This window comes from Mobula birostris, chromosome 2 (genome assembly GCF_030028105.1).
Source record: "Mobula birostris isolate sMobBir1 chromosome 2, sMobBir1.hap1, whole genome shotgun sequence".
Lineage (NCBI taxonomy): Eukaryota > Metazoa > Chordata > Chondrichthyes > Myliobatiformes > Myliobatidae > Mobula > Mobula birostris.
Window position 1 is genome coordinate 70,216,234 of NC_092371.1, and position 27,734 is coordinate 70,243,967.

The 27,734-nt window shown below is 38.8% G+C and overlaps 1 protein-coding gene across 9 annotated transcripts in view; it reads right to left on the reverse strand.

Moving 5' to 3' along the window:
• Positions 1-27,734, reverse strand: part of zmynd8 (zinc finger, MYND-type containing 8) — a 102,891-nt gene that overhangs the window by 72,747 nt on the left and 2,410 nt on the right. For 8 of the 9 annotated variants that reach the window (XM_072242670.1, XM_072242703.1, XM_072242660.1 and 5 more), the window contains exons 2-4: positions 21,663-21,857; positions 16,071-16,168; positions 7,313-7,458 (exon numbers count right to left, since the gene is read on the reverse strand). In XM_072242670.1, the coding sequence (XP_072098771.1) occupies positions 7,313-7,458; positions 16,071-16,168; positions 21,663-21,745 (327 nt within the window). In that variant the 5' untranslated portion in view covers positions 21,746-21,857. The remainder of the gene's footprint in view (positions 1-7,312; positions 7,459-16,070; positions 16,169-21,662; positions 21,858-27,734) is intronic. The other variant, XM_072242678.1, reaches the window with a different exon arrangement.

The window sequence follows — 27,734 nt, forward strand, 5'->3', positions numbered from 1 at the left end:
AAATAATTCATGAATGAACACGTCAATTTACACTGAAATTATCAGCAGAACTACTTCACTTTGAGTCACAAGAGGAAATGTCACCAAAAGAAATGTCGTGTGAATCATCACTGGCTGATGTGAGACACACACCCCTGACGAAAAAAAAACTTCACTACTCTAATTTGTAGCAATTTGAATATTAAATTTTGAGAAAACAAAGAAAAATACATTGTTTGAAACTCCAAAGAATGAGTGTCCAATTTTAAAATCAAACAGATTTAACATTTTCTAGAAGACAAGCAAAGATATTTCTTGCTGATGATGCAAAGTAGGTGTGCTCAGTAATAATGCTGAAATTTAGTAACTAAATAAACATGTCAGAATATGTTAGTACAATTAAATAATCCCCTAAATGAAGATGAAAATATTAAGATTCTGCAACCCACTGCAATAAGATGGATCACATCATAGGCATCCGTTAGTCTTCTGTGACCATGGATCTTCACCTTGGAAGGTTTCCAGGGCGCAGGCCTGGGCAAGGTTGTATGGAAGACCGGCAGTTGCCCATGCTGCAAGTCTCCCCTCTCCACGCCACAAATGTTGTCTAAGGGAAGGGCACCAGTGTCGTCGCAGAGCAATGTGTGGTTAAGTGCCTTGCTCAAGGACACAACATGCTGCCTCAGCTGAAGCTCGAACTAGCGACCTTCAGATCACTAGACCAACGCCTTAACCACTTGACCATGCACCAACACATCAAGGATCACCATTTAATTAATTTGATTTGCTAAGCAGTACAAGAGTTGTTGTGCCACTAGTTTTCCCAATGACTTAGAAAATACTGCTGTTGGATCAAGATTTTTGAAAAGAAAACCACCAAGGTTTTGCTTGAACACTCAAAACTGATCCACCTCAGTGACACAAAGTATCAAATGAGATTAGTCAGTTCACAAGCTGGTTAAATAAAACTAAATTTCAATTATAGGCTGACACCTGACTTAAGGACACTCCTACCTACTCACCAGCTTCCATAATATTATTAAAATCAAAAAGTCTGATGTACGTACATACAACGCCAATAAAAAAGTATTCATACCCCTTGGAAATTTTCATGTTCTGTTGTAACCCCTATTGACATCAATGGATCTGGGGTTGAGAGGGTTTAAGTTCCTCGGCATCCACATCACCGAGGACCTCACGTGGTCTGTACACACCAGCTCTGTGGTGAAAAAGGCACAACAGTGCCCCTTTCACCTCAGACGGTTGAGGAAGTTTGGTGTGGGCCCCCAAAATCCTAAGAACTTTCGACAGTGGCACAACTGAGAGCATCCTGACTGGCTGCATCACTGCCTGGTATGGGAACTGTACCTCCCTTGATCATAGGGCCCTGCAGAGAGTGGTGCGGATAGCCCAGTGCATCTATAGATGTGAACTTCCCATGATTCAGGACATTTGCAAGGACAGGTGGGTAAAAAGGGCCCGTAGGGTCAGTGGCGACCCAAGTCACCCCAACCACAATCTATTCCAGCCGCTACCATTCGGGAAGCAGAACTGCAGCATAAAAGTCAGGACCAACAGGTTCTTCCACCATGCCATCAGACTGATTAACTCACACTGATTTGAGTGTACTCTATGTTACATGACTGGTCTTTTATTATAAATTAGATTTATATTATTTATTATAAATAATATTGGAGGTCACATATTAGGTAAATGGAGATCTGTTTTTGGAGACCTGTGTGCAGTCAAGGTGTTTCAATTGATTGTAGTAAAAATGCACCTGCATATGGCAGGTCCAGCTGCTGGTGAGTCAGTATCCTGGAAAAAATTACATCATGACGACAAATGAACACTCCATGCAACTCCGCGAAAAAGTTACTGAAAAGCACAAGTCAAGAGATGTATACAACATACAGTTAAGTCAATCATCAAAAAATGGGAAGAATATGGCACAGCTGTAAATCTGCCTAGAGCATGCCATCCTCAAAAACTGAGTGACTGTGCAAGAAGGGGACTAGTGAGGGAGGCCACCAAGAGACCCATGACAACTCTGGAGGAGTTACAAGCTTTAGTGACTGAGATGGGGGCGACTGTGCATAAAACAACTGTTGGCCGGTTGCCTCACCAGTCGCAGCTTTATGGGAGAATGGCAAAGAGAAAGCCACTGTTGAAAAAAAGACTCACATGAAATCTCGGCTAGAGTTTGCCGGAAGGTTGTGGGAGGCTCTGAAGTCAGCGGAAGAAGGTTCTAAGGTCTGATAAAAACCAAAATTGAGCTTTATGGCCATCAGAGTAAAGGCTTTGTTTGATGTAAGCCTAGCACCACACATCATCAAAAACACAACATCCCTATACCAAGAAGCATGGTGGTGGCTGCATCATGCTGTGTGGATGCTTCACTGCAGCAGGCCCTGGAAGGCTTGTGAACAATGCAGCAAAATACAGGGAAATCCTGATGCAGTCTGCAAAGAGAATTGCAACTTGGGAGAAGATTTGTTTTCCAGCAAGACAATGACCCTAAGCATAAAGCCAAAGCTGCACAGGAATGGCTTAAAAACAACAAAGTTAATGTTCTGGAGTGGCTAAGTCAAACTCCAGACCGCAATCCAATTGGGAATTTGTGGCTGGACTTGAAAAGGGCTGTTCATTCACAATCCCCATGCAATCTGACAGAACTTGAGCAGTTTTGTAAAGAAAGGGGAAAAATCGCAGTGTCCAGATGTGCAAAGCTAATAAAGACCTATCCACACAGACTCAAGGCTGTAGTTGCTGCCAAGGGTGCATCTATTAAATTCTGACTTGAAGGAGGTGAATACTTATGCAATCATTTATTTTATATTTGTGATTAATTTAGATCACTTTGTAGACATCTGTTTTCACTTTGAAATGAAAGAATCTTTTTCTGTTGATATGTCAAAAAAACCAAATTAAATCCAGTGTGATTCAATGCTGTAAAACAATAAAACATGTAAACTTCCAAGGGATGTGAATACTTTTTATAGGCGCTGTATGTAGATGGCAATAATACACCAGTGATGGAGGAAAGGAAAGATCAAGGTTGTGCTCAAGGTGCTAAACACCTGGAGCACTTTGTTCTAGATCAGAGTGTTGAACCTTTCAAAATGTCATTGAAGCTGCTGTCTTCTAAGCAAATGGTGAGCATTCCCAACTTCTGTATTGCGGTTACAGTATTGGAAAAGTTTATCACAGTCAGCATATAGTCTCACTCACCAATGAATGCCCAGCTTTTGACCTGTTCTTTTGGTCTCAGTAGTGATGTAAAAATAACACCAAAAGGTAAAATGCTCCATTAAATAAGTCAAATCTTCCAAAAGCTACGTTTTCATTTGTGATTTCTGTAGATATTTCAATTGTAGCCTTTTCTTGTACACTAAAAAACTATTTCTATGGGAGTCAAACCTGATCATCAATTCTTAAATATAAAACAAAACAGACCCATAAAAAGAAAACAGGCCAGTCAAAAATAATTTTGTTGCAGGAATGGGAAGAATTTGACCACAAATGAAATTGGAGGAAATGTGAATTTCAAAATAAAATTGCATTTGGCTTCCTGTGAAAACCTAGAAACATTGAATGTTTCTGCCCAACTGTAATTTGTCAAAAATTGTATCATTTTATGGAGGACCAGCAAGCTTGTGACTGGGTCCACACTCCATGATACCTAATTGTATCTGTTAAACAGATTTACAAGGAGTTCAGCAACAATTTTTTGAGTTGATTTACAACACCACCAGCGGCAAGTTACCATCTTCAAATTCCAGTAGACTAGTTCCTTGTCATTAATCTCAAAATGAAATCCTACTCTTACTGAAATTACCTTAAACTGTAATTAGCAATAAATCTTAAGATCTTTCATAGTCCATATATGGTTATATGGTTATATTATCTCAGTCCTATTTTTAAAAGTATATACCTACAAATTACTACAGGATATCATTTTGAAGCAGAAAGTGTAACCCAAACCTGTGCATTTAGAATAATAAGCAGGGTTGTTTGGCATTATTATTAAGTAGTTCCATAAAAATCTGCAAAATTTTGTATCAAAAATTAAACTAAGCTTCAACAAACTATTAAATTTCTGAAATCTAAAACTACAGAACATTATATCTGCAACGTGGTACTTTTTTTAAAAAAAAAGAAAAATCCTATTTTTGCACTGCAAGACACTTGAAAAGTTTTGGTTAAAATTTTAAAAGGTGTGTACTGATAAACATTAATCATTACAGTAGCACATTTCATCTCTGGATTCCAGCAAAGGGAAAGGACTGGTATTGGATAGTAATTACCTGAGCCAGGACAACAATCAATTCATGAGCTGACACTCCCATAATCAGAAGGCTGAAGATCTACTTGAATAAAGATTAATGGATGTCACTTCAATGAAATGCAGAAGAGGTGCTGTTTTGCTAGTGGTTATGTCTTTCAGATGGAGGCTAAACTGTGAATTAGCCTGCCTCTTCAGACTCATGAGAAATTCCATGACACTTGACATACAGAAAAGGAGTTTATCCTAGAGCCTTATGCAAATTCAGCCCTCAACTACATTGCAGTCTTTGAGATTGTTCTTTGTATACACTGCATGCCACATTTTCATACGACAATCCATAAACTGGCTGAGAAATTTTTCTGTGTTTTGTAAGTGAAGATTTTTCTTCCTAATCACTCAGCAAATTTGAGCTACAGATAAAAGTAAAACCAACTAAGCCAAATTCTATCAATTGACTGTACAAAGCAGGGAAATCTGACTAGATGTGATGTGGAGAACTAACTGCAGCATGAGTGAACATCTTACTACTAACAGTTGAAAAGGGGTATTTCAGCATGTTACCTGACAAGGAGAAGTAGTAAATTCACTTTTTAAAACACTATTGAGGGATATATAACATACCCACAAAAATAAGGGACTGTAATTAAATCAAAATTCATTAAATTAAAATTTTTAAATTTTTCAATAACAGAATTGAACAGGAAAAAAGTGTTCAAGGCAATTCTTGATAAGATAATCGTTAAAAGACGGTTTATATTTTTTAAATGGCAATACATACTGTATAATTGGTTTAACTACAGAGATGCACTTTTTAAAAGGTTGGAAGTAATATTGCAAATTATGGAGTTTACGTTGATCTCAAAACAACACTGATACTCTGTGCAGTACTAAATCAAAGGATTTAGATTGGATTATTAATAATGCATTGTACTAAGATCAAATGAATCAACCTGTCCTCTTGATGGCAGGTTTGTGTACACAAATAAACTTTGAGTTATACTTCAGTGATATTATTTAGAATAATAAAGCTATTCTAGGTCTTGAATCACTAGCTCCTTGATTTTGGATTGATGTCAGTACAGGGTATGACCCTCATTTCAGACCACTGGATAAGTTCAGTGGACTTGTCACTAAGACTCAGCTTGCTGATTTCAGAAAAGTAACTGTTAAATGTGATGGACAGTCAAAAGCTGTGTACACATCCACCAAGACACAATAAAAATGCTAGATTCTGAAGCAGCAAACAATCTGCTAAAGGAACTCAATGGGACAAGCATCATCTGTAGTGGGGGGGAGGGAGAAATCAGTAATATTTCTGGTTGAAGCCCTGCATTAGGCCCTGATACAGTGTTTCAACTCAAAACATCACTTCCCCACAGATGCTGATCAACCTGTGAAGTTCCTCCAACAGATTGCTGAAATATCATGTTTGATAATGATTGCCCAGAATATAAGCAATATTCCCACATGAACTAGGATATCTCTACTAGCAAAAGTCATTGAGAACTTGATGATAAAGTACTCTTAAGATGAAGCCTTGCAGCTAATTTAAAACTGATATATGTGTAACTGTTTCAGGACAGGGGTTTTACACACCACTTGACCTTAATGAGCTTGGACATCACATGATAATCTGATATTGAACATATAATGTCACTTGTATGTTAAAATACACCCAGTAGAGTCTTAGATTCAATTTAGAAGGAAATTAATTTACTAGCAGACCACTTTCCAACATGTCACATGCATAGTGCTGTGTCTAAAGAACACAAACGGGTATGATAAACAGGTACAGTTTTAGAAATACTGAGAAAGCATAACAAGTAGTTAACACCATTACAAGTAAACATACCACTAACTTTCTTGTCACACAAGCAGAGAATAAAACACGGTAAAAATGTAAAATTTTGTCTGATTTAGAAGCTGCATTACACCATATTTTAAAACTGCAAATTATAAGCAGATCAAAATAAAATTTATTTGCCAATTCATAACAGCCCCAGCCCCTTAATATTTTATCTTCCAATTGTTCAATTGATGCTACACAGTGGAGTTCGAACATAGTACATGTCTAAGGTCTTGGCTGTGACAAGTACTTAGTGCTTTTATCTAATGAAATCAGATTAATACGCTAATTTTCTGTCAAACTGATGTAAACTTTAAACATTTGGAAGTACATTTCAGCCTTAAAAATACAGTAATCTTGTCAACATAGCTCATACAGAGCTGGAGGAAATTTGGAAAAACTCCAAAATTAGTTAGGGGTTAGGGTTGGCTATCAGTGGACAAAAGGAGAGAATAATGTTACTCACTGATACAGGAATAGGCAATGAAAAGCAACACATGACATCAACAATTTCCTACAAACATGGATTGTTCTCCATGGTTCTCCATGATTGTTCTCCTGCTCCAATGGTTTCATACACTGGTGCATATAGCTTTTAAGGCCATGTTCCTCCTTTTATTCAATAACTGTAATGCACTTTTGGACAAGATTTATATCTACTAAGTATCATTTTTGAGCTAGACAACCTGAGCTAAAATAACTGTATGGTATGAGGTTTTCTACTAAGCAAATATTAAATAAAATACCTACAACAAAAATGGATCTCTTATTTTCCCACTAAAATAAAAGCACTATCACTAATTTCTCCAGAAGGAAATTTGACACATTCCCATCAATAGAAACTATGGGCTCCAATGATCTCCTGGAAGTTTGTTCAATTAAACTCTTAAGAGAATTTCCTGTTAACTTTATTCCCTCCAGAAGATCCCATGGTTAGGTTCCTGATCCAGAATAAACAAACAAAAAAATTGCAAATGCTGGAAAATAAAAGAGCTTTTGACCCAAAACGTTGGGATGCTGCATGCCCTGCACTGTTTCTTTTCCTCACTTTCCCGTTTCTTAATTTCTGATCAGCTGTTTTTTTTTTGCTTTTGCCAACTATTCAAAATGATGACCATGAAATGATTATGGTGTAATACAGCTAGATAAGATTATGAAGCATCAGAGTGTGAACCAGGCAGACTCGGATGTTACTATACCTGCTCTTTACTAGAATTAGCTAAACCAGGTTTCTTCTTCTTTTTCATGGGACTCAGTGCATCATCTTGTGGAGAGTGTCCATTTGAAGATGGCTGGGGGCTAAGCTGTTTTCGTTTTAGACCCGTACGTTCTCCAGAACCAAGATCTGAAAAATAAACTCAAAACATTAAACCACGAAAATTTCATCCACTCATGGCAGCAAAACTAGAGAGACCTATTGGGAGAGAGCAGCTTCAGTGAGAATCATGCCTTTTGATGTTACTATTGAATTTATGCAAAGTTCATTTATGTTTCCATTTACAGTATGTCTCAAGTATCTTTACAAAATACACTAAAACAAAAACCAATTCTTTGTTGACTGCCCTCACCCATTTCTCAGTAGTGTAACAAACATTTGCAAGCATCTTCAGGACACTTGAGTGGTAAAATCTCAATGAACCATAAGGCATTTGTAGTGTTAGTAATCGGAGTATTATTACATAAATAGAAAATGGCATCTTAGCAACCATAATTACTGGGTTCATCTGTCTGAAGAAAAATTAAAGTAGAAATCTTAAGAGTAACTTAAGAAAACTTTTTCAACCAGAAAGGAAGTAGACTGTGAAACACATCAACAGGGAAGTTTTCTGTAATATAGGCAGAATAAGTAAGGCCCATTATGTTAGAAGACAGAAAAAATAAACACACCAAGAAGAAAATGTAGGCATTTACTCTGGATAAAAATGAGCTTAATAAACATAATACTCATTATGTTTCTGAAAAGTCTGCACTTATGAAACAATGGCTAACATTCATCTTGATTTTGCAGTTGGAATTGAACCAGCAGTTGTTATTCATTAATCTTAAACTGCAATTGGGTATCAGAAGTCTTCAGTCACATGGCAATCATCACACTCTGCAATACTAACAATAACATGTCCCTTTAAACTACAGTTCATTACTTTTTACACCATCTCCAACAATTAAACCACTAACGGAATAAGGATCCACACTTCAAAATGTCTTGCATTGGAGAAGTTGCCAGTAATAACTAATATTTATGATTTGATACAAATTACTTTTGTTTAAAATGATCAGGTCTTTACATGTTCTGACAGCTTGTATCCATCTATCACAACATTCTAACTTAGTCTCTTGGAAAGTGTCTGCTGTAAAAATATCCCACAGCATCCAAGACAATGTATTTGAAGTTCAGTAATCCTTTTAAATATCTTTTTTGTTAAGTCTTTAACATCATTGTTATGTAACCATATAAACCACATGCACCCAAGTGTTTCTTGCTCCAAGGCTAGTCTAGTACATTTCCACCAGACAATTTTCTGTTAAGTTATTTTAATGCTAAATAACTCTATTAGCTCTATCTTACAGATGTATGTTCAGCATTTTCATTCATTTAAAAGTACTTGCATTGAGGAATCTATGGATATACTACAAATAAATATTTGCAACTGCAAAAAGCAGTTTTCTATTTTGGGTAGAATTTTGATATGGAGTGTCTGCAGAGAGATATAGATAGGTTAAGTGAGTGGGCAAAGGTCTGGCAGATGGAGTACAATGTTGGTAAATGCAAGGTCATCCACTTGGAAGGAAAAATGAAAGAGCAGATTATTATATAAATGGTAAAAAAAAAATTGCAGCATGCTGCTGTGCAGAGGAACTTGAGAGTGCCTGTGCACGAATCACAAAAGGTTGGTTTGCAGGTGCAGCAGGCTATCAAGAAGGCCTTCATTGCTAGGGGGATTGAATTTAAGAGCAGGAAGGCTATGCTGGAACTGTACAGGGCACTGATGAGGTCGCACCTGGAGTACTGCATGCAGTTCTGGTCTCCTTACTTGAGGAAGGATAAACTGACTTTAGAGGCAGTGCAGTAAAGTTGTTTCCATTGGTAGGTGAGACTAGAACTAGGAGACATAGTCACAAGATTCAGGGGAGTAGATTTAGGAAGGAGATGAAGAGGAACTGCTTTTCCCAGAGTGTGGAATTCTCTGACCAACGAAGCAGTGGAGGCTACCTCAGTAAATATATTTAAGGCAAGGTTGGATAGATTTTTGCATAGTAGGGGAATTAAGGGTTATGGGGGGGTGGGGGAAGGCAGGTAGGGGGAAATGGACAGATCAGCCATGATCGTATCAAATGGTGCAGCACGCTTAACAGGACAGATGGCCTACTCTTGTGCCTATTTCTTATGTTCTTATGGGTGAAAATACAACCCAAATGAATGGTCATTTTATTGACCCACTATTCCCAAAAGGTAACAAAAGTGAAACAAATCTAGGCCCACACAGATTACCACTAATTGTGGAATAAGCAGTGGAATGCTTCATGTTCTTTTGGAAGGAATCCTATTACTGACAACCAAACCAAGCACACATTTCTTATTCAGTTAGTAACTAAGCTGAAAAGTGCTAATTCAATAGCAATTGCCATTATAAAGTATAATCAAATCTTCATAATTTTCCCCATCACATTAATCAGTTAATAAACTTTTTAATGACTAATTACTTCTGTCTCAACAGAGCAATAAGTTCATTCAATATCCCAAACCAATACCTCAGTGTTTCTTTTCCCCCCACTTAGACCAATAAGCTTAAAAGGTCTGCAGTTGACAATGTCACCAACACCACCCCCATGGCTAAAATGCTCTGCATACGGAGAATTCTATTTTGCCATTCTACTTAGCAAGAGAGTTCTTCTCAGTAATCCTGGCCGCCGTTTACATTCCATCAGAAGCTGACATAGATCAGGCACTTGAGATACTGAACAATGCCATCACCAAACAGTTCACCACAATGTATTTCAAATCATGGTCAGGGACTTCAAATGTTGAAGCGTTTTGAGAGGCTTGTTTGAAGAAATCTGTACCCAATTATCATCAGCACGTAACTCGCAGCACCAGGGGTACCAAGACACAAGGCCACTGCTATACCATGATTAAGAATGCCATCTGTTCCATGCCCAATCTGCATTTTAGGAAATCTGTTCATTGCCTGTCCTACTCCTACCTCTTACAAAGTGAAATCAAGCAACATAGGTGCCAACAAGGCTTTGATCCCAGGTGAGCTCAACATCTTCTATGCTCGCTTTGACCATCAAAAGATGAAGGAAATTTCATGAACTCCTACAGCCTCTGACGACCCTGTGATTTCAACCTCTGAAGCCAACGTGAGAGCACCCGTCACAGAGATGAACCTACAGAAAGCATCTGGCCCAGAAGGTAAGTTAACCAAGTACTAAAGACCTATGCTGATCGACTTGCTGGAGTACGCACCGATATCTTTTACCGCTCACTTTGGCAGTCTGAGGTCCTTACCTGCTTCAAGCAGGCTTCAGTTATACTGCTGCCTAAGAAAATATTAATCTGCCTTAATGACTACTGTCCAGTAGCAATTACATCCACTGTGATGGAGTGTTTTGAGAGTTTGGTGATTAAACATCTGAACTCCTGCCTGAGAAGCAACTTGGATCCACTCCAGTTTGTTTATCAGCACAACAGGTCAGCAAAAGATGCCATCTCATTGGCTCTTCACTCAACCCTGGAACATCTGGACAGCACAGATGCATATATTAGAATTCTCTTCATTGACTATAGCTCAGCATTCAGTACTATCATCCCCTCAACACTAATCAATAAGCTTCAAGACCTTGGCCTCAATACCTCCTTGTGCAATTGGATCCTCAATTTCCTCACTTGCAGACCCCAGTCAGTTCAGATTGGCAACTTTTGCTCCACAATCTCCATCAGCAAAGCGGCACCACAAGGCTGTGTGCTTAACCCCCTACTCTCATGACCGTGGCTAAGCACAGCTCCAATGCCGTATTTAACTTTGCTGACAACATCACTGTTGTTGGCCAAATCAAAGGTGGAGACAAATCAATATATAGGAAGGAGACTCTAAATCTAGCTGAGTGGTGTCATAACAACCTCTTACTCAATGACAACAGAAGCAAAGGGCTGATTATTGACTTTAAGAGAAAGAAATCAGAGGCCTATGAGCCCATCCTCATCGAAGGATCATTGGTGGCGAGGGTCAGCAACTTTAAATTCCTCAGTGCTATCATTTCAGAGGACCTGTCCTGGACCCAGCACATAAGTGCAATTCCAAAGAAAGCACGGCAGCACCTCCACTTCCTTAGGAGTTTGTGAAGATTTGGCATGACATCTAAAATTTGGACAAACTTCTATAGATGTGTGGTGGAGAGTATATTGACTGATTGCATCACAGCCTGGTATGGAAAAATCAACACACTTGAACGGAAAATCCTTCAAGAAGTAGTGTATATGGCCTGGGCCACCACCCCACCATTGAACACATCTACACGGAGCGCTGTTGCAGGAAAACAGGATCCATCGGAGATCTCCACCACCCAGGTCATGCTCCCGTCTCACTGCTGCCATCAGGAAGGTGACACAGGAGCCTCAGAACCCACACCACACCAGGTTCAGGAACAGTGATCATCCCTCAAGCATCAGGCTCTTGAACCAATGGGGATAACTTTACTCGACCCACCACAAAACTGTTCCCATAACTCCTAGATTCAGTTTCAAGGCCTCTTCATCTCATGCCCGATATTTATTGGTTTTTTTTTGCTTTGTATTTGCACAGTTTGTTGTTTTTTGCACATTAGTTGTTTGTCTGTCCTGTTAGATATGGTCTTTCATTGATTTTATTATGTATCTTGGATTTACTGAGTATGCCCACAAGAAAATGAATGTACATGGTGACATATATATACACACTTTGACAATAAATTTACTTTGAGCTTTGAATTTTGAAAATGCAGCACAAAAATGTGGTTAAGGTACTTCAGCTTCTGAGTACTGGCTTCTCCCTACAGACTGCAGCTGTCAGATTGGTTCTGCAATACTCAGAACGGGCAGACTTAAGAGCACAATCTACTCTTGAGACCTTTCCACCAATGTTGGCAGCACTCATAGTGCTTAAGTTCAGATACCTGACCAGATTATCTATGAATGCCTTCATGTCACTCCTTCAGGTACCCAAAATTCAGATTTATATTTATTTAGCATATATACACCAAAATATACAGTGATATGTGCAACTTGCATTAACAATCAGCACACCCAAGAATATGCTACGGGCACCCGCATGGTTTGCCACCCATCCCAACAGCAATATAGCTTGCCTGCAATAACACAAAATACAACAAAACAGAACATACCAAGCAACAAAAAAGGCACTCCACTCCTTCCCAATACAGACACCCAACTACATACCCTGTCCTGTAACACCAGTGGACTCATTCAGACACTGGCCTGCAACTTTCCCCCCAGTGGACTTGCAGAAATTGGCAGACGATTGGGCCTCAACTTCTGATTGACCTTTGATCTTCGGTATTGACCCAGGACTCAGAGTGGGTGGCATGGTGTCATGGCGGTAAACGCAGCACTTACAGTAAAGGCGATCCAGGCTCAATTCCTGCCGCTACCTGTAGGTTCTCCCTGTGACCATATTGGTTTCCTCCAAGTGCTCCAGTTTCCTTCCACAATCCAAAGTAGTACCGGCTGGTTGGCTAATTGGTCATTATATAGTGTCCCATGATTAGGCCTGGATTAAATCAGGAGATTGCTGGGCAGCGCAGCTTAGAAACAAATTTCGCGTCACATGCTGGTAATAATAAACCTCATTCTGATTCTGAAAGGGGCTAATCCACATTGAATCTCAATAAGTTTAAAAACTTATGATGAATAAGGACCCTGTATGATAACCTGAACTCCAGGCCTCAAACACAGAACACACCACTGATGGGACCTCAAAAACTAGGCCTCGTATGGTCATTCTAACCATTGCAGTCTGCCTAGCCCACAAATCTTCAATGTGACAAGATTCACTTCAATATCATCATTATGAAATAACTTACCTCTCTACCTAACTGCCAATCTTGAAAATGCCCTTGATTTATTTAGAGGAAACATAGAACGGAAACATTGTGCAGCTTGCTTGCTTTCTTTTCAGTTTGTTAAATTCAACAGGGACTGGAAAACATTCACAATGGTAAAATATTTTACAAAAGAATATTTTTTCTTCCAAAGAATTTCCACCCCAAACTATGTCAGATTCCAAAAACAGTAGTTGCATTCATGCTTGAGGGAACAGGTGATCACTGAAATTTGTGTTTCTTGTTTTCCCCTTTCAAACAGTTACTAATCAAAAACACAGTTATCACAATTATCCAATTTCTGTTGAATACTTATGGTAAACAAGTAAATGCAAAGACTTATTTTGTTGACCAACAAACCTTGAATGATTTTGCCAAGAGCAGATCCAGTCTTCCATAGTAGAAGCAGTCATTTTATCTTAAACCATAAGGCAGGAATTTTTACTCTTTTGCCAAATATCTGACAAACTGCCAACTCTATTAATAGGTCTTCCCTTAAAAGGAGAAATGCAATTTTACTCCTAATTTTTTAAAAAATGACACATATACTTCTACAGATTTATCTGAATATTTCCAGCAACCTTTAAGTTCCTAGCTATTCAGTACAAAATACAATGACAATTGAGATACAAGAGAATGAGATGCTGGAAATCCAGAGTAACACACACAAAATGCTGGAGGAACTCAGCAGATCAGGTGGTATCTATGGAGAGGAATAAGCACAAACACATGAACAGTGTCCTTAAGGGTCTTAGCCTGAAAAGTTGCCTATTTACTGTTTTTCCATAGGTGCTGCCTGACCTGCTGAGTTCCTCCAACATTTTGTGTGAGTTGCAGATGATAAACAATTGACTTTCAGACTGAGACATTTCATCAGGACTCTTTTAAACACCCGGATGAAGTTCCTCAGCCCAAAGTGTCAATTGTTTCTTCATCGCCATAGATACTGCCTGGCCTGCTGAGTTCCTTCAGCATTTTGTGTGTTACTAAGAATAGAGACAATAGTCACTGAATAGGAAATAGATTATTAAACTTTTCAGAGCATCTGGGAACTTAAACCTTACCAATTGATCAATATTTTCTATGGTCAAACTTGAGTATCACTAAATTCTACCCCTAACTGTTCCATTGTTCTAGGATCAGTAATGGCAAGTTAATATCTGCAAGATCTGCATTTCTAAAGCCAAAACTTACTGTTCAGAGCTTGGCATTGTTTCATACAGTTGGTATATCCAACATTCAACTGTGAAACATTCTGAAACTGAGCCAGAAAAAAAGCTGCTAGAGATTGCAAATTTGAGGGATAACTGCCTTGAATGGACAAAAACATCATTGCTACATTATCAGTTTAAAGGGGGAAAAAGTGGCATAAAATAGTACTAGATGTGGTTCAATGCATTTTCTAATATAAAAATATCTCTAGTTCTCCAAAGTTTTCACATCACCATATAAAATATACTATTAAGAAAGGCCATTAAAACCAGAGAAGATGTACTCTTAAAAACTATTTTCACTCTCTGCATTTTTTAAAATTGCTAACAGATTATACAGACCACTTCCCACATTCCAGATTTTGTTATTCAGCACGACAGCAACACAGAATCATGAAACCTTCAAAAATAGCTGTCGAATTGAACTGGAGAAAACAACATGCTCATCGGAAATTCATTGCTACATTGTCTGATGCTGGCTTCTTCAAATTAATTAATATTTCAAAGCTGTAAAGATGGGAATTTCAGATAAACTTAAATGTGGATTCATATCCTTGAGTTGCACAGATGGAAAATATAGTAGATGCATTAGTGGAACAGTCAGCATAAAACATTTCTACTTATTACTTCTATAAGATCAGAGTGTTTCTGCCAAAGATTTCCTGCAATACTATCTTGCTGCTAAGCAACCTAAAACATTTCATTTAAAATTGATACTTCCAGAGAGATAATGTTACATATTAGCATTTTAAAAGCATTAGTCTATACAGTTCTATTAAACTAATGAATTCCTATAATGCATTTTTTTTAATATTTGTTCACATACATAATGTAGTCATCATTTGGAGTGCCAGTCTATACTGCCCCTCCCTAGTTGTCCTTGTAAGGTTTAGACTCAGCTTGGAATAATTACATTGCAATTACAGAAAAAGCCAATGTAGCAAATGGATGAAAAGATACATCCAGGCAAGAAACTCTACATATGGCTCTAACCAAGCCTAAATAAAATCTGTTTTCCAAGTTTCAACTCAAATTAACAACAGCACCACTCATTTTACAGGCCTTTCAATGTATCAAAATGATCTTAAAACACAAATTTACAAGCGTATTAAGTTCAATTTGACACCACTGCATAAGGTCTAGTGACTAAAAGCTTAATCAAAGTGATACTCTTTTATTTAAGAGTATGGTTAAAAAGAGGAAAGGATGAAATTGCAGAACATGGACTTCAGCAGGTGAAGCAATTGCTAGCTCTTGCAAGGGAATAAAAATTGGGTCACTGAAAGGACAAGAGAATGTCAGAGATCGATCTCACAATGTCACATAGTTAGGAATGGCAAGGTCTGAAGTCATTGAACATAAGGATGAAATTGTAGAATAACCATAAAGCAATATAATACAGCATGTAAACAGCTCATGATAAACGATTTTCAGGAGAGCTGGGACTTCAATAGGGTGAGTTTCAGTTAACGTACAAGCCACTCTAGATGGGACAAATGGAACACTCTTGCAGATGCCACAATTTGGAACCAAATGCAAACTGCTGGAGAAAGTCAATATGTCAGACAGGATCTGCAGAGCGAAATGGATAGTTGATGTTTCAGTTCATGACGCTTCCAGAGAGAAAGAATGCAAAACTTTCACCTACCCCTAGATCTGGTTGAGATCTCCATCCCCTCCTCCTCAACCTCTTCTTCCTCTTCTTCCTCCTCTTCCTCCTCCTGTTTAGGCAGGTCCTCTGCCAAACTATACAAATGAAAAAGGGAGACCAATAGCTTTTAACAAATATTACAAAAAACTGTAATTTATTTAAGCACAGCAATATAGAAACAGTATTTGGCAAAAACATACATTTTTCTCAAATGCCACACAAAATGTCATGCTTCCCCCAAATCCTTAACCTGAAGCACCACATAACCTAGTCCAAAAAGAAACTGTCGTTTCCTTATTTTCAAAACAGTTTCACTTTTCATTTGTCCAATCTCTCAGGCTAACAAGACATAGCTTTGGAATTTATAGTAGTGTTAATTATCCTGTTTTTAAAATTTCCCTCCCAGACTAAACTGCAAGAGTTTCTACAGGCTGTACAAGGTTGTCTGTATTCCTCCAATTTTGATCTTCTAGCATTCTGATTTCTTCCACTCTGCCAATCCAAATGCAATGCTACCTGTATTTCATCTGTCAAGATCCAAAGACTGAGAATCACTCATGGTTTTATAAACCCACTTGCTAAATACCCTTTAAATCTTACTTCTTTTCACTATGTGTTGACCTACCTTTGTATCCCTTCTAAGAGCAGTGTGCTGTTTGATAAACTGCTCTTAGTAAAGTGGTCCAAGGCCCTTCCCACCTTGAAAACACACACACAAATTTAGTTTATTGTTATTGTTGAAAACTAAAGGAACAGGTACGAAGATTAAATTCCCCAGACAGACCATAAGACATAGGAGCAGAATTAGACCATTCAGCCCATCGAGTCTGTTCCACAATTTCATCATGGCTCAACCTGGATCCCATTCAACCCCATGCACCTGACTCTTATCCTATCCTTTGATGCCCCGACCAATCATGCATGAATCTATCAACTTCCGCTTATACCCTCACCACTCCTTGGCTAAAATTAAAATTCCACCTTACTTCTGTTCTAAAAGGTCGCCCCACAATTTTGAGGCTGTGCCCTCTAGTTCCGAATACCCCTATCAGAGGAAACGTCCTCTCCACATCCACCTTATCTAGTCCTTTCAACATTTGGTAGGGTTAAGTGAGATCCCCATGCATTTTTCTAAATTCCAGTGAGAACAGATCCATAGCTGCCAAACGCTCCCCACGTTAACCCCTTCATTCCCGGAATCATCCTCGTGAACCTCCCCTGGACTCTCTCCAATTACAATACATCCTTTCCGAGTTAAGGGGCCCAAAACCGTTGACAATACTCCAAAGTGCAGCCTGACTTGGATGGTGTCAGCTATTTTCTTAATTTTTGTAAGAATTTAGTTTTAAGAGCTCCATGCTAGCATAGCTGTTAGCACGATGTTATTACAACTTGGGGTAGAGTTCAGGCGCCATCTGTAAGGAGTTTGTACATTCTCCCCGTGACCACGTGGGTTTCCTGCCAGTGCTCCAATTTTCTCCCACAGTCCAAAAAAGTACTGGTTAGTAGCTTAATTGGTCATTGTAAACTTAGCTAGGGCTAAATTGGTGAGTTGCTGAGCAGTGCAGCTACTGACACTAATAAGCAATATTTAATATATTGATTAGCATTTCATAAGTCTTAGTTAAAAAAATTATCAACTGCTTAATGCCATAACATACAAGTTTATCCCATTTGTCATCTATATCAATGATCTGGATGATAATGTGGTAAACTGAATCAGCAAATTTGCAGATGACACTAAGATTGCGGGTATAGTGGACAGTGAGGAGGACTATCAAAGCCTGCAGCAGGATCTGGACCAGCTGCAAAAATGGGATGAAAAATGAGAGATGGAATTTAATGCACTTTGAGAGGACCAACCAGGGTAGGTCTTACCCGGTGAGCGGTAGGGCACCGCAGAAGGATCTGGGAATACAGATCCATAATTCCTTAAAAGATGAATCATGGGTAGATGGAGTCATAAAGAAATCAACTGACATACTGGCCTTCATAAATCAAAATATTGTGTAGAGGAATTGGAATGTTATATTGAAATTGCGTAACATTTTGGTGAAGCCCAATTGGAGTATTCTGTGCAGTTTTGGTCACCTACCAGGCAAGATGTCAATAAGACTGAAAGAGTGCAGAGAAAATTTACAAGGATGTTACTAGGTCTTGAGGACCTGAGTTATAGGGAAAGGTTAAACAGGTTAGGACTTTATTCCCTAGAACATAGAAGAATAAGTATAAAAAGGGGTGAGTTTAGAACTAGAGATCAAAAGGGTGAAAGATGAAATATTCAAGGGGAACTTGTTCACTCTGAGGGTGGTGAGAGTGTGGAACATGCTGTAGGCAGAAGTGGTGGATGTGGGATCAATTTCTACATTTAAGAGAAATTTGGAGAGGGGTATGGAGGACTATAGTCTGAGTGGAGGTCAATGGGACTAGGCAGGTTAAATAGTTCAGCACAGACTGGATGGAGCAAGGGACTGGTCCTGTGCTGTAGTGTACAGTTTTACAACTCCAAAGAAGAAATTATTGGCTGCTGTATGGCTGCAGCCATCATCTGCTACCTGGGAACCTGTTCTGCAAATGCACTTCCGACTTTCAAGTAGTTCACAGAAACAGAACCCTGCTGCAACCTGGGACATCGCAACTCCTCTATCTACTTGCTCACAATTTGGTTCAATATTTTCAATGACTATATTCTCCTTAAATGTTGAGCAAGGACAGAACTTTTAGAAGAAAAGATGAATCACAGAAGACAGGAAGTGGACAAAGAAAGAAAGACAATGACTAAGGAACGGGTTATAAAATTGGCTACAAGGTCCTTGAGCAGTAGGTTTGAAAAACTGTTTATTTGTTCTTTTTCAAATCATTTTTACTCAAACACAATGCTTTACTTGCAATATGTTATCATTTCAGAGGGTCTGTCCTGGGTCCAGCACATAAATGCCAAGGTGAAGAAAGCACGGCAATGCCTCTACATCATGAGAAGTTGAAGATTTGGCATGACATCAAACTTCTACAGATGTGTGGTGGAGAGTAAATTGATTGGTTGCATCATGGCTTGGCATGGAATCACCAACGCCCTTGAACATAAAATCCTACAAGTAGTGGATACAGTCCAAGCCATCATAGGTAAAGCTCTTCCCACCATTGAGAACATCTACACAGACTGTTGTAGCAGGAAAGCAGCATTATTATCATCAAGGACCCCCACCATCCAGACCATCCTCTCTTCTTGCTGCAGCCATCAGGAAGGTGGTGCGGAAGCCTCAGAACTCACACCACCAGGTTCAGGAACAGTGATTACCCCTCAGCCATCAGGAAGGAGGTACAGGAGCCTCAGAATTCACACCACCAGGTTCAGGAACAGTTATTACTCCTCTAGCTCTTGAACCAGAGGGGATAACGACACTCAACTTGACTTGCTCCATCACTGAACTGCTCCCACCACCTATGGACTAACTTTCAAGGCTCTTCATCTCATGTTCAATATTTATTGCTTTTTTTCTTTAGTATTTATACAGTTTGTTGTCTTTTGCACATTAGTTGTTTGTCTATCCTGTTGGGTATGGTCCTTCATGGTTCTATTGTTTCTTGGATTTACTTTGTATGCCTGCAATAAAATGAATCTCAGGATTGTATATGGTGACATGTATGTGTTTTGATAATAAATAAATTTACTTTGAAATTTCAACTTTATTTCTTATACCATATGTATTATCAAAGTCATGACAAGGATAATTAACTAGCCCTCTGACAAAACTGGAAAAAACACGTCTGGTACTTTCACGTTTTCCAGTCATCCTGAGAGTTACAGAATATCCAGTGTGCTGTATTTAAAAAATTCACCAGAAATTTCTCTACAAAATGATGTAATGGGACAGTTTACAGACTTCAAAGTTTAAAAAATATCAACTCAAAGTAAGAATGCAGAAGAGGCGTCAAAAGGTAATTTATTATTAATTAGACCTCTGAACATAGCCAGGTACAGGAGAAAACAAACCGCGGTTTTCAAGTTTGAGTGGGTGAGAGAAATCTGGTGATAACCAGATATAGATGTCAATATTCAATTCACCTTACGTCTCAACTGTACATTCTGTGCCCCCACTAAAAATGGTTGGTAGAGCAGGTGAATTAAGAAAACCAACTGAACCTCATATCTGATCTTGCTATTTTACTTACAATAGATCACATGTTATTTTGATTTTCAATGAAACAGAAAACCTGCAATGACTTATTGGCCACAGAATTACTGCCTTATTCAGTGATATCTGAGCATGTTACACAAGTGATGAAAGCAAATTGTTAATTACCCTGGCATACAATCAACAGATGAGTAAATGGTAACATAATTTTGTAGTAGGGAACCCAGTTTAGTGCTTTAAAAAAATCATAACTGTAATATTCACTGTGCCCACACAACCTCAAATAGACAATGGCATTTGTGGTTTCATTATTAAGTGATTCACCGTGAAAGAATATATGATGCACATTGTGCATACCTAGCCCTGCCTATAATACATAACCATTTTTTAAAAAAAATCCCCAGTTCATCAGCTAACTGCCTCTTGGTTTTACAGAGACTGAATATCCATGACTATTTAGATTTTATATAAGAGAATTGCCATGGAAATAATTTTCCCCCTGGATTTATTGAGATTTTTAATACAAAGCAGAAATCCTGTTTGCAGCGAGTAACTCAGCTGCTCTGCATGCACCAGTAACCATTTACTTGTCCTGAGTGCACAGTGTTTACACTATGCAGAGTCTAAAAATGGAACCTGGCACAGTAGACTACTCCTATCTGTGCCTAAAATGGTGGCAGTCTCCATTATCACTCCGGCAATTGTCAAGCCTGCAAACCTGTACCACAGAACCATTTAAGACAGAATGAAGTCTGGTAATCAAAAGATATTAACTATGTCTTAGTACAAAGCAAAACAACCACTAAACTGCATGCAACCAACACATAATTCAGGAAATATTTCACATGGAACAAAAACAAAGTCAACTGAACATCTCACTGGTATTAAATGCCAGCTAGAATCTTAAGGAAAATGCCTTGTGCTGTAAACTGAAGGCATGTAAAATGCATTTTGTTCTATGCAGCTCAGCAAATCTAACCCAAAGTCTTAAAACATGATTTAAAAGACGATTGTGGGATTGAAATATTTACAGAGAAAGCAGCTCCACTGCAGATATAGCAATGGGAGGCTTGATCAGACTGGTTTGAGCCAGTTTTTTACCTTGGTCATGACATCTGCTTTTCTTAGACACTGAATTACATCATTATTTTAATCAATTTTAAACAATTTTGCTTTGTGTCTTTGCTACAGAATTTATAACATCAAAATTATGTAGAACAGAGCTGAATGCACGTCCCAAGAGGGTTCTGGGCATAAGGAGTCAATGCACTGGGCTGTCTGTTCTTGTCTCACAGCTTGTACAGCATATCCCATCAACACCAAATATAAACTGTTAACAAAACAGAAGAAATTGCTCCTTTTTAGCCGTGTAGTGTATGTTACATAAATGACAGAGAATCACACCTTTTAACTGTTAAAAATATATAAAGTTCTTCAGCTTGGCTGAAATTACCTTGTTGTTGGTGGAACAAAGATGGAGGAAATTTCCAGAAGGCCTTTTTGAGTCCAGCTACTGTGATTGTCAATCTTTAACATATTCTGTGCTGCTATTGGCTAAATGCTGCATGGCGAGATACGATTGGCTTGCAGTGAAAAGCTGTACAGCTGCTACTACCTTGTTACAGACAGCATCTTTCTGCATTGCAGCCTAGATTATAAGAAACAGGAAAGTATCTGTACAGATGACTGGCAGACAGGTACACAGACACTTTGGGAGGAGTAGGAGGGAAATTTAAGCTTGCCCCCCAAAAAAATTGAACTGTTTTCAGTCATTCATGGCACAGCAATGATATGGTCCCTCACAATTATGATGGTGTTGTTCTTCCATGAAGGCCCTTTCAGTGCAGCCATGTTAATACCCTGCTGCAAATACTGACAAAAGAATATCTAGGTAGGTCCTGTCAATAAATACAGTTCTTCAAGTACAGCAGTTGAGATCACCACTCTGAAGTGCACCCTTCTGCAATTAATTACATTTGAGAGCACAGAGAATACCATGCAAAAATTAAGTATAATGTTACTGCTATATTTAAATTTAATTTGACAAAATGTTTATATTTAGAGTATCAGGCTGAATATCAGAAAGCATCTTTAAATCTGTACATTGTATTTGAAACTTCTCATCCTAATAATCAAACCAATATCCACACTTTTTCCAACTAACACTTTCTAAAGCTTACTCATTTGATAGATGGGTTAAGTAAAATAGCAAAAAAAAAGAAAATTTTAAAGGGAGAACTACTGCAGAATTGTCTCCTTTCCAAGTTGGTACTTTACCAAATTCCTGTTGTGGAAAAGGGGTAGCCATCTTGTACAATAGCATTATAACTCAACAATGTAGTGCTTTTTGGATGCTCACTTTATTGTTTCCTCACAGATCGCATTCCACAACCCTTCCCCCACCTTCTGCTGCTGTCTGCCTGCACAGGTCCCACTTGAATATGGCTCATGTTACAATGAATGCACATTGCCAGGGAGAGCTGTTTAGCCCACACTCATTGTCTTGTCCCTGAGTGTCTCTGTGACGAACAGAGACTTAATAATGTTTAACAGCTCATGTCCTCCTTTCCTCCGACACTCTATGACACAAAAAAACACAAGATCTACGTACATACTTACTGATCTAGCTAATGCAAACACCAATTCGTTTTTTTAGCCATTTACACAATGTCAGCAGTATATGTTTGTCAGCAGGCAAGCTGGCTGTCAAATCGCGATCATAAATATAATATGTATGCAGCATTATCATAGCCCAGGAAAGTTCCACTGCTATTTGGGAAATACAGCAAATACTGCACACATTGTTGAAGTGGATATAAATGTTACAAGACTAGCACTTAAAAAATTTACAAATCAAAAATAAAAATTAAAACACCAGCAGATTTTTTTGCTAGACATAAGAAGAAACAGACCATTGAAAACAAAGTTATATCAGTGCAACTAAAATCACAAATACTTAAAGTAGTTTGTTATATTGTGGACAAAGATAACAACACAATTTACCTTTGGGAGGGAAAAACAGACAGACTAAATTTAAACTCAGGCTATATAGGGGGAAATCACCGTTATCATAATTCAACATGAACAGCAATGTTACAAAATGAAATTTAACCCCGAGCCACATGCACACTTACAACAGCAGAAGATCAAAAGCTTGGTGATGGAGATAGGTATAAAGGAGCCCACCAAAAAAAAATCAGAGTCAAGTAAGGAAAAGCAACATCTATGGAAAAGAGTTAGCAGTTGATGTTTCCGGCTGGACCCCTGCCCAAAACGTCGACTGTTTACTCTTCTCCATAGGTGCTGCCTGGCCTACTGCATTCCCCCAGTGTTTTGTGCATGTTGCTTGGATTTCCAGCATCTGCAGATTTTCCCATCACAAGAAGGGAAATTCAGGTGTAGACAATTGCCAATGTTGTAATGCTCAAGTTCCAGAAAGGTCAAAATGCTTGAATCTGAGTAGTGCTGACATATCATGGGGTTGCAAGACTGAATGATGAAGTTAAAACCCCAGCAAGTGAAGTGCAGAATGGGCGAATATTCCCAGGAAGGAGTTAGAGTACTTGAAGACAGAAGCAGTGAGGATGATGATCTCAAAGATGAATTTACCATGACACAAACTGTCAGTAAATTTGAGTAAGGGATGCATGGGAAAGGAATTGCATTGACCACAAGACACAAGAGCAGAATTGGGCCATTCATTCCCATCAAATCTGCTTTGCCATTCGATCATCGCTGATTTATTTTCCCCTCATAACCCCATTCTCCCTGTAATCCTTGATACCTGTACTAATCAAGTAACTTTCAATCTCCACTTTCAATATACCCTATGACTTTGCCTCCACTATGTCTGTGTCAATGAATTCCACAGATTCACCACCATCAAGTTAAAGAAATTCCTCCACATCTCTGCTCTAAGGGGAAGTTCTTGTATTTTGAGGCTGTGCCCGCTGGTCTTCCTCTCTCCCACCATAGAAACACACTCTCCATGTGCACTCTCTCTAGGCCTTTCAATATTCAATAGGTTTCAATGAGATCCCCACTCATTCTTCTCAGCTCCAGTGAGTACAGGCCTAGAGCCATCAAACACTTTTCATACATTAAACCTTTCATTCCCAGCATGATTGTCATGAACCTCCTCCTGTGGGCCCTCTCCAATGCAACCACATCCTTAGATATGGGGCCCAAAACTGCACACAATACTCCATACGGGTACATCTTCCCCATGACCCATTCCACTCCACACCAGGACAGCACACTTACCTCCTGGCTTGTCAAACTTTTCAATAATCTAAAAGATACAAAAGAGCCATGGCATAGACATATTTCACAACATGTGCCAGTGATATTAAACCTGAATTTGATTCTCTTCCCTTTCCTGGATGATTTGTCCTCCAACAACAGTGAAAAAATTTATCAATGCCAATTGTACATGGGTACAAACATGATTGGTACCTCACAGACCATCTTGCAAATTCATTCTACTCAATTATTGCACACGGTGAGTATTGTGTATACCAACTACATGATCAGTGCAGCAATTCACAACAGACCTCCCAAGCCTGTGATTTCTACCACTTAGAAGGGCAAGGGCAGCAGATCCATGCAAGCAGCACTTTGTTGCTGGGTGAAACAAAAAGAAAAAAAATAACAAAATGTCCAACCAAATGGTACCAGGTGAGCACCCTCACAAGTATTTCAACAGTTCAGGCAAAGGACTCACAAACACCTTATTAAGGGCCCCAATTGTGGTATTAAGATCCTGTGAATGAATATTAAAATCTCTACAGGCTACAAACAATGACAGCATTTTGGGAAGGGGGGGGGGAAACAAAATAAAATCCTAAATGGAGTGAGCGCATGAGTAGAAACACAATGGCAAAATCCCAGACGTGGGAAGCATGGGTCTTCATAAGGAAGAGTTCAGCTTAACATTGAATAGAATGGCAAGGATGTGGAGGCAAATGAGGACTGAAAGACAGAGGCATCAGGCTATCACAAGTGGTACAGCAAGTCACACAATGCTAATCACAAAGATGCTATTCATGAATTTAAACTGGGAAGGGTGGGTCAGTACCATTACAAAATGATATAAAGGGTTCAAAAGTTACTTTTTTTTAATGAAAAATGCAATTTTAACATTGAATGAATGTCCCTGACGGCTTTATCATCACAGGAGGCCAAAAAGCATAGCCACTGGAAGATTTTTTTCACTAATGCGCACATTAGGTTTAATATGGCAGATGAGAGAAAATAGAAAGGAAATTCAAGAAAACTGCACCCAGATCCTGGAAATCATGATTCCATTAGTTGACCAAATAAAAATCAGGGATGCCAAAGATCCAGAACTGCAACAGCACAGAACCAACAGGACTTTGGGTCTAGCAGAAACTGCAAGGTTAAATGAGGTACAAAATTGAGGATTTGCAAATCAAGGATTTTGAGAATTAAAGCATTGCTGTGTCAAGCACAAGTGCGATCACAAACACGATAACGTTCAGTAAATTGAAGTTTAGCTGTAGGCAGCAGTCTTAAGCAAACTTAGGAAACCAGTCCGGAAAGCATTGAAATAGTCAAGAATGGAGGCAGTACAGATATGACTAAGGTGCCAGCAGTAGATGGCCAGAGACAGATATGCTGTAGAGGTGGAAAAAGTTCATTTTCATTTCTGAGAAGACACAAGAAGTTTATTTTGGGGTCAAATTATTTAAACAGTAAGAAGTGTGAGTTGGAATCACTGACAACAGTGGCCTTCATTTTCATAATATCCCACTTCTTTAGGGATGGGTATATTCTTTTTCAAAAAAAGAGCACAATAAATCAGATACATTGCAGGAAATGAGAGATTTATGGGCCCAATTTCTTTCCAGATAATGTTCAAAGAAATTTATTATCAAAGAATATATACATTATACAGCCTTGAGATTCATCTCCTTCCATGCAGCCACAAAACAAGAAACCCAGAAGAACCCATAAAAAAAGACTGACAAACACCCATTGTGCAGAGAGAGAGAAAAAATTGTGCAAATAATAAAAGTAAGTAAATGGCATTTAAAATGAACTGTGAGTCCTCAGACATGAAGCCCAGAGCTGCTGGAGCAGGCCACAGCCTACGTTCAGCACAGTGGGGTAAACGTCACAGAACCCAATGCCACCAAAGACGGTATTCAGGTAAGAAAAGAAAGCAGCCAAGGCTAAATTCTTGAGGGACTCCATGTGTAACAATTCAGATCTGTAAAGATAGGTCTTGGTAGGTGAGTTTATGCCATTGGCTGGAGAGAGAGCAGAATGGTACCATCTATTGATGAATACACACAACTGGGTGAGACATATCATAAAGAATGGATAGTGTTGAGAGTGAATCATATCGGAAGCCACATGTCATTTAGATCTGCAGTGTATCAGGGCTGGGGAAGGAAAACAAAACTACAGATATACAAATATGGAATTTCATGAAAGATGAACAAAAATGTGGGAGGATGGTATTCATGACTAAGTAGCAATGTCAGTGCAGTGGGCAGAATTATTGATGAAACTGCAACATTGTACTCCTAACAGCACTGTCCCACTCAAGTCAGAATTCTAAGTGTGCAAACTAGACTACTACTTGCAGCTAATTGCACTGTGCACATGTTAAATTTTATATTTTTCCCCCATTTACATATATGAATGGTGAAGATCCGGAATGTATTGCCAAGCAAGCAGTAATTTTAAGCAGTCAAAATTAGATTTTATTTATTTATTTGTTTGTTGAAATATAGTGCAGAATAGGCCCTCCTGGCCCTTCAAGCTGTGCTGCCCAGCAATCCCCCAGTTTAATCTTAGCCTAACCATGGGACAATTTAGAATGACCAATTAACCTGCCAACCAATACATCTTTGGACAGTGGGAGGAAACCCACACGGTCACGGGGAGAACATTCAAACTCGTTACAGGCAGCGGCGCGAATTGAACCCAGTTCGCTGTTACAATAACGCATTGTGCTAACCACTACGCTACTGGGCCGCCCCAATCATCTGAACGAAAAGGCAGGGAAACAGAACTGGTAGGGTTGCTCTTGCCAAGAGACAATTCAGATTCTAAGGGACAAATCTTCTCCCTCCATTCTGTGAAAAGCCTTAACCCATTCTCAGATAAATATAATCCAACTCTGACTAGTGGATAGTAATACGGTTCAGGGGTCCAAGATGTAAGAATATAGGAGTTTAACCTGGTGCCGCACTGCTGCCCAACTGAGATTGACTAACTCAGCAAACACCAGGAACAAAACTTGTCAAACCCTTCTGGACTCAGCGGGTCTATTCAACATCAATCTGCACATGCATTAACTCAGCGAGCAAGGTAAAGGTGTAAATAAAATTAAGCCTTCTTCCACACTGTCCATTTCTTTATTAGTCATCAACACTACATAAAAACAATTTTTAAAACGTAATTCACAGCATCTTGACTTACCACAAATCACATCTTGATGTATGCTTCCTTTGTGCACATTATAGATTGGGTTTAAGAAACTTAAAATACTAGG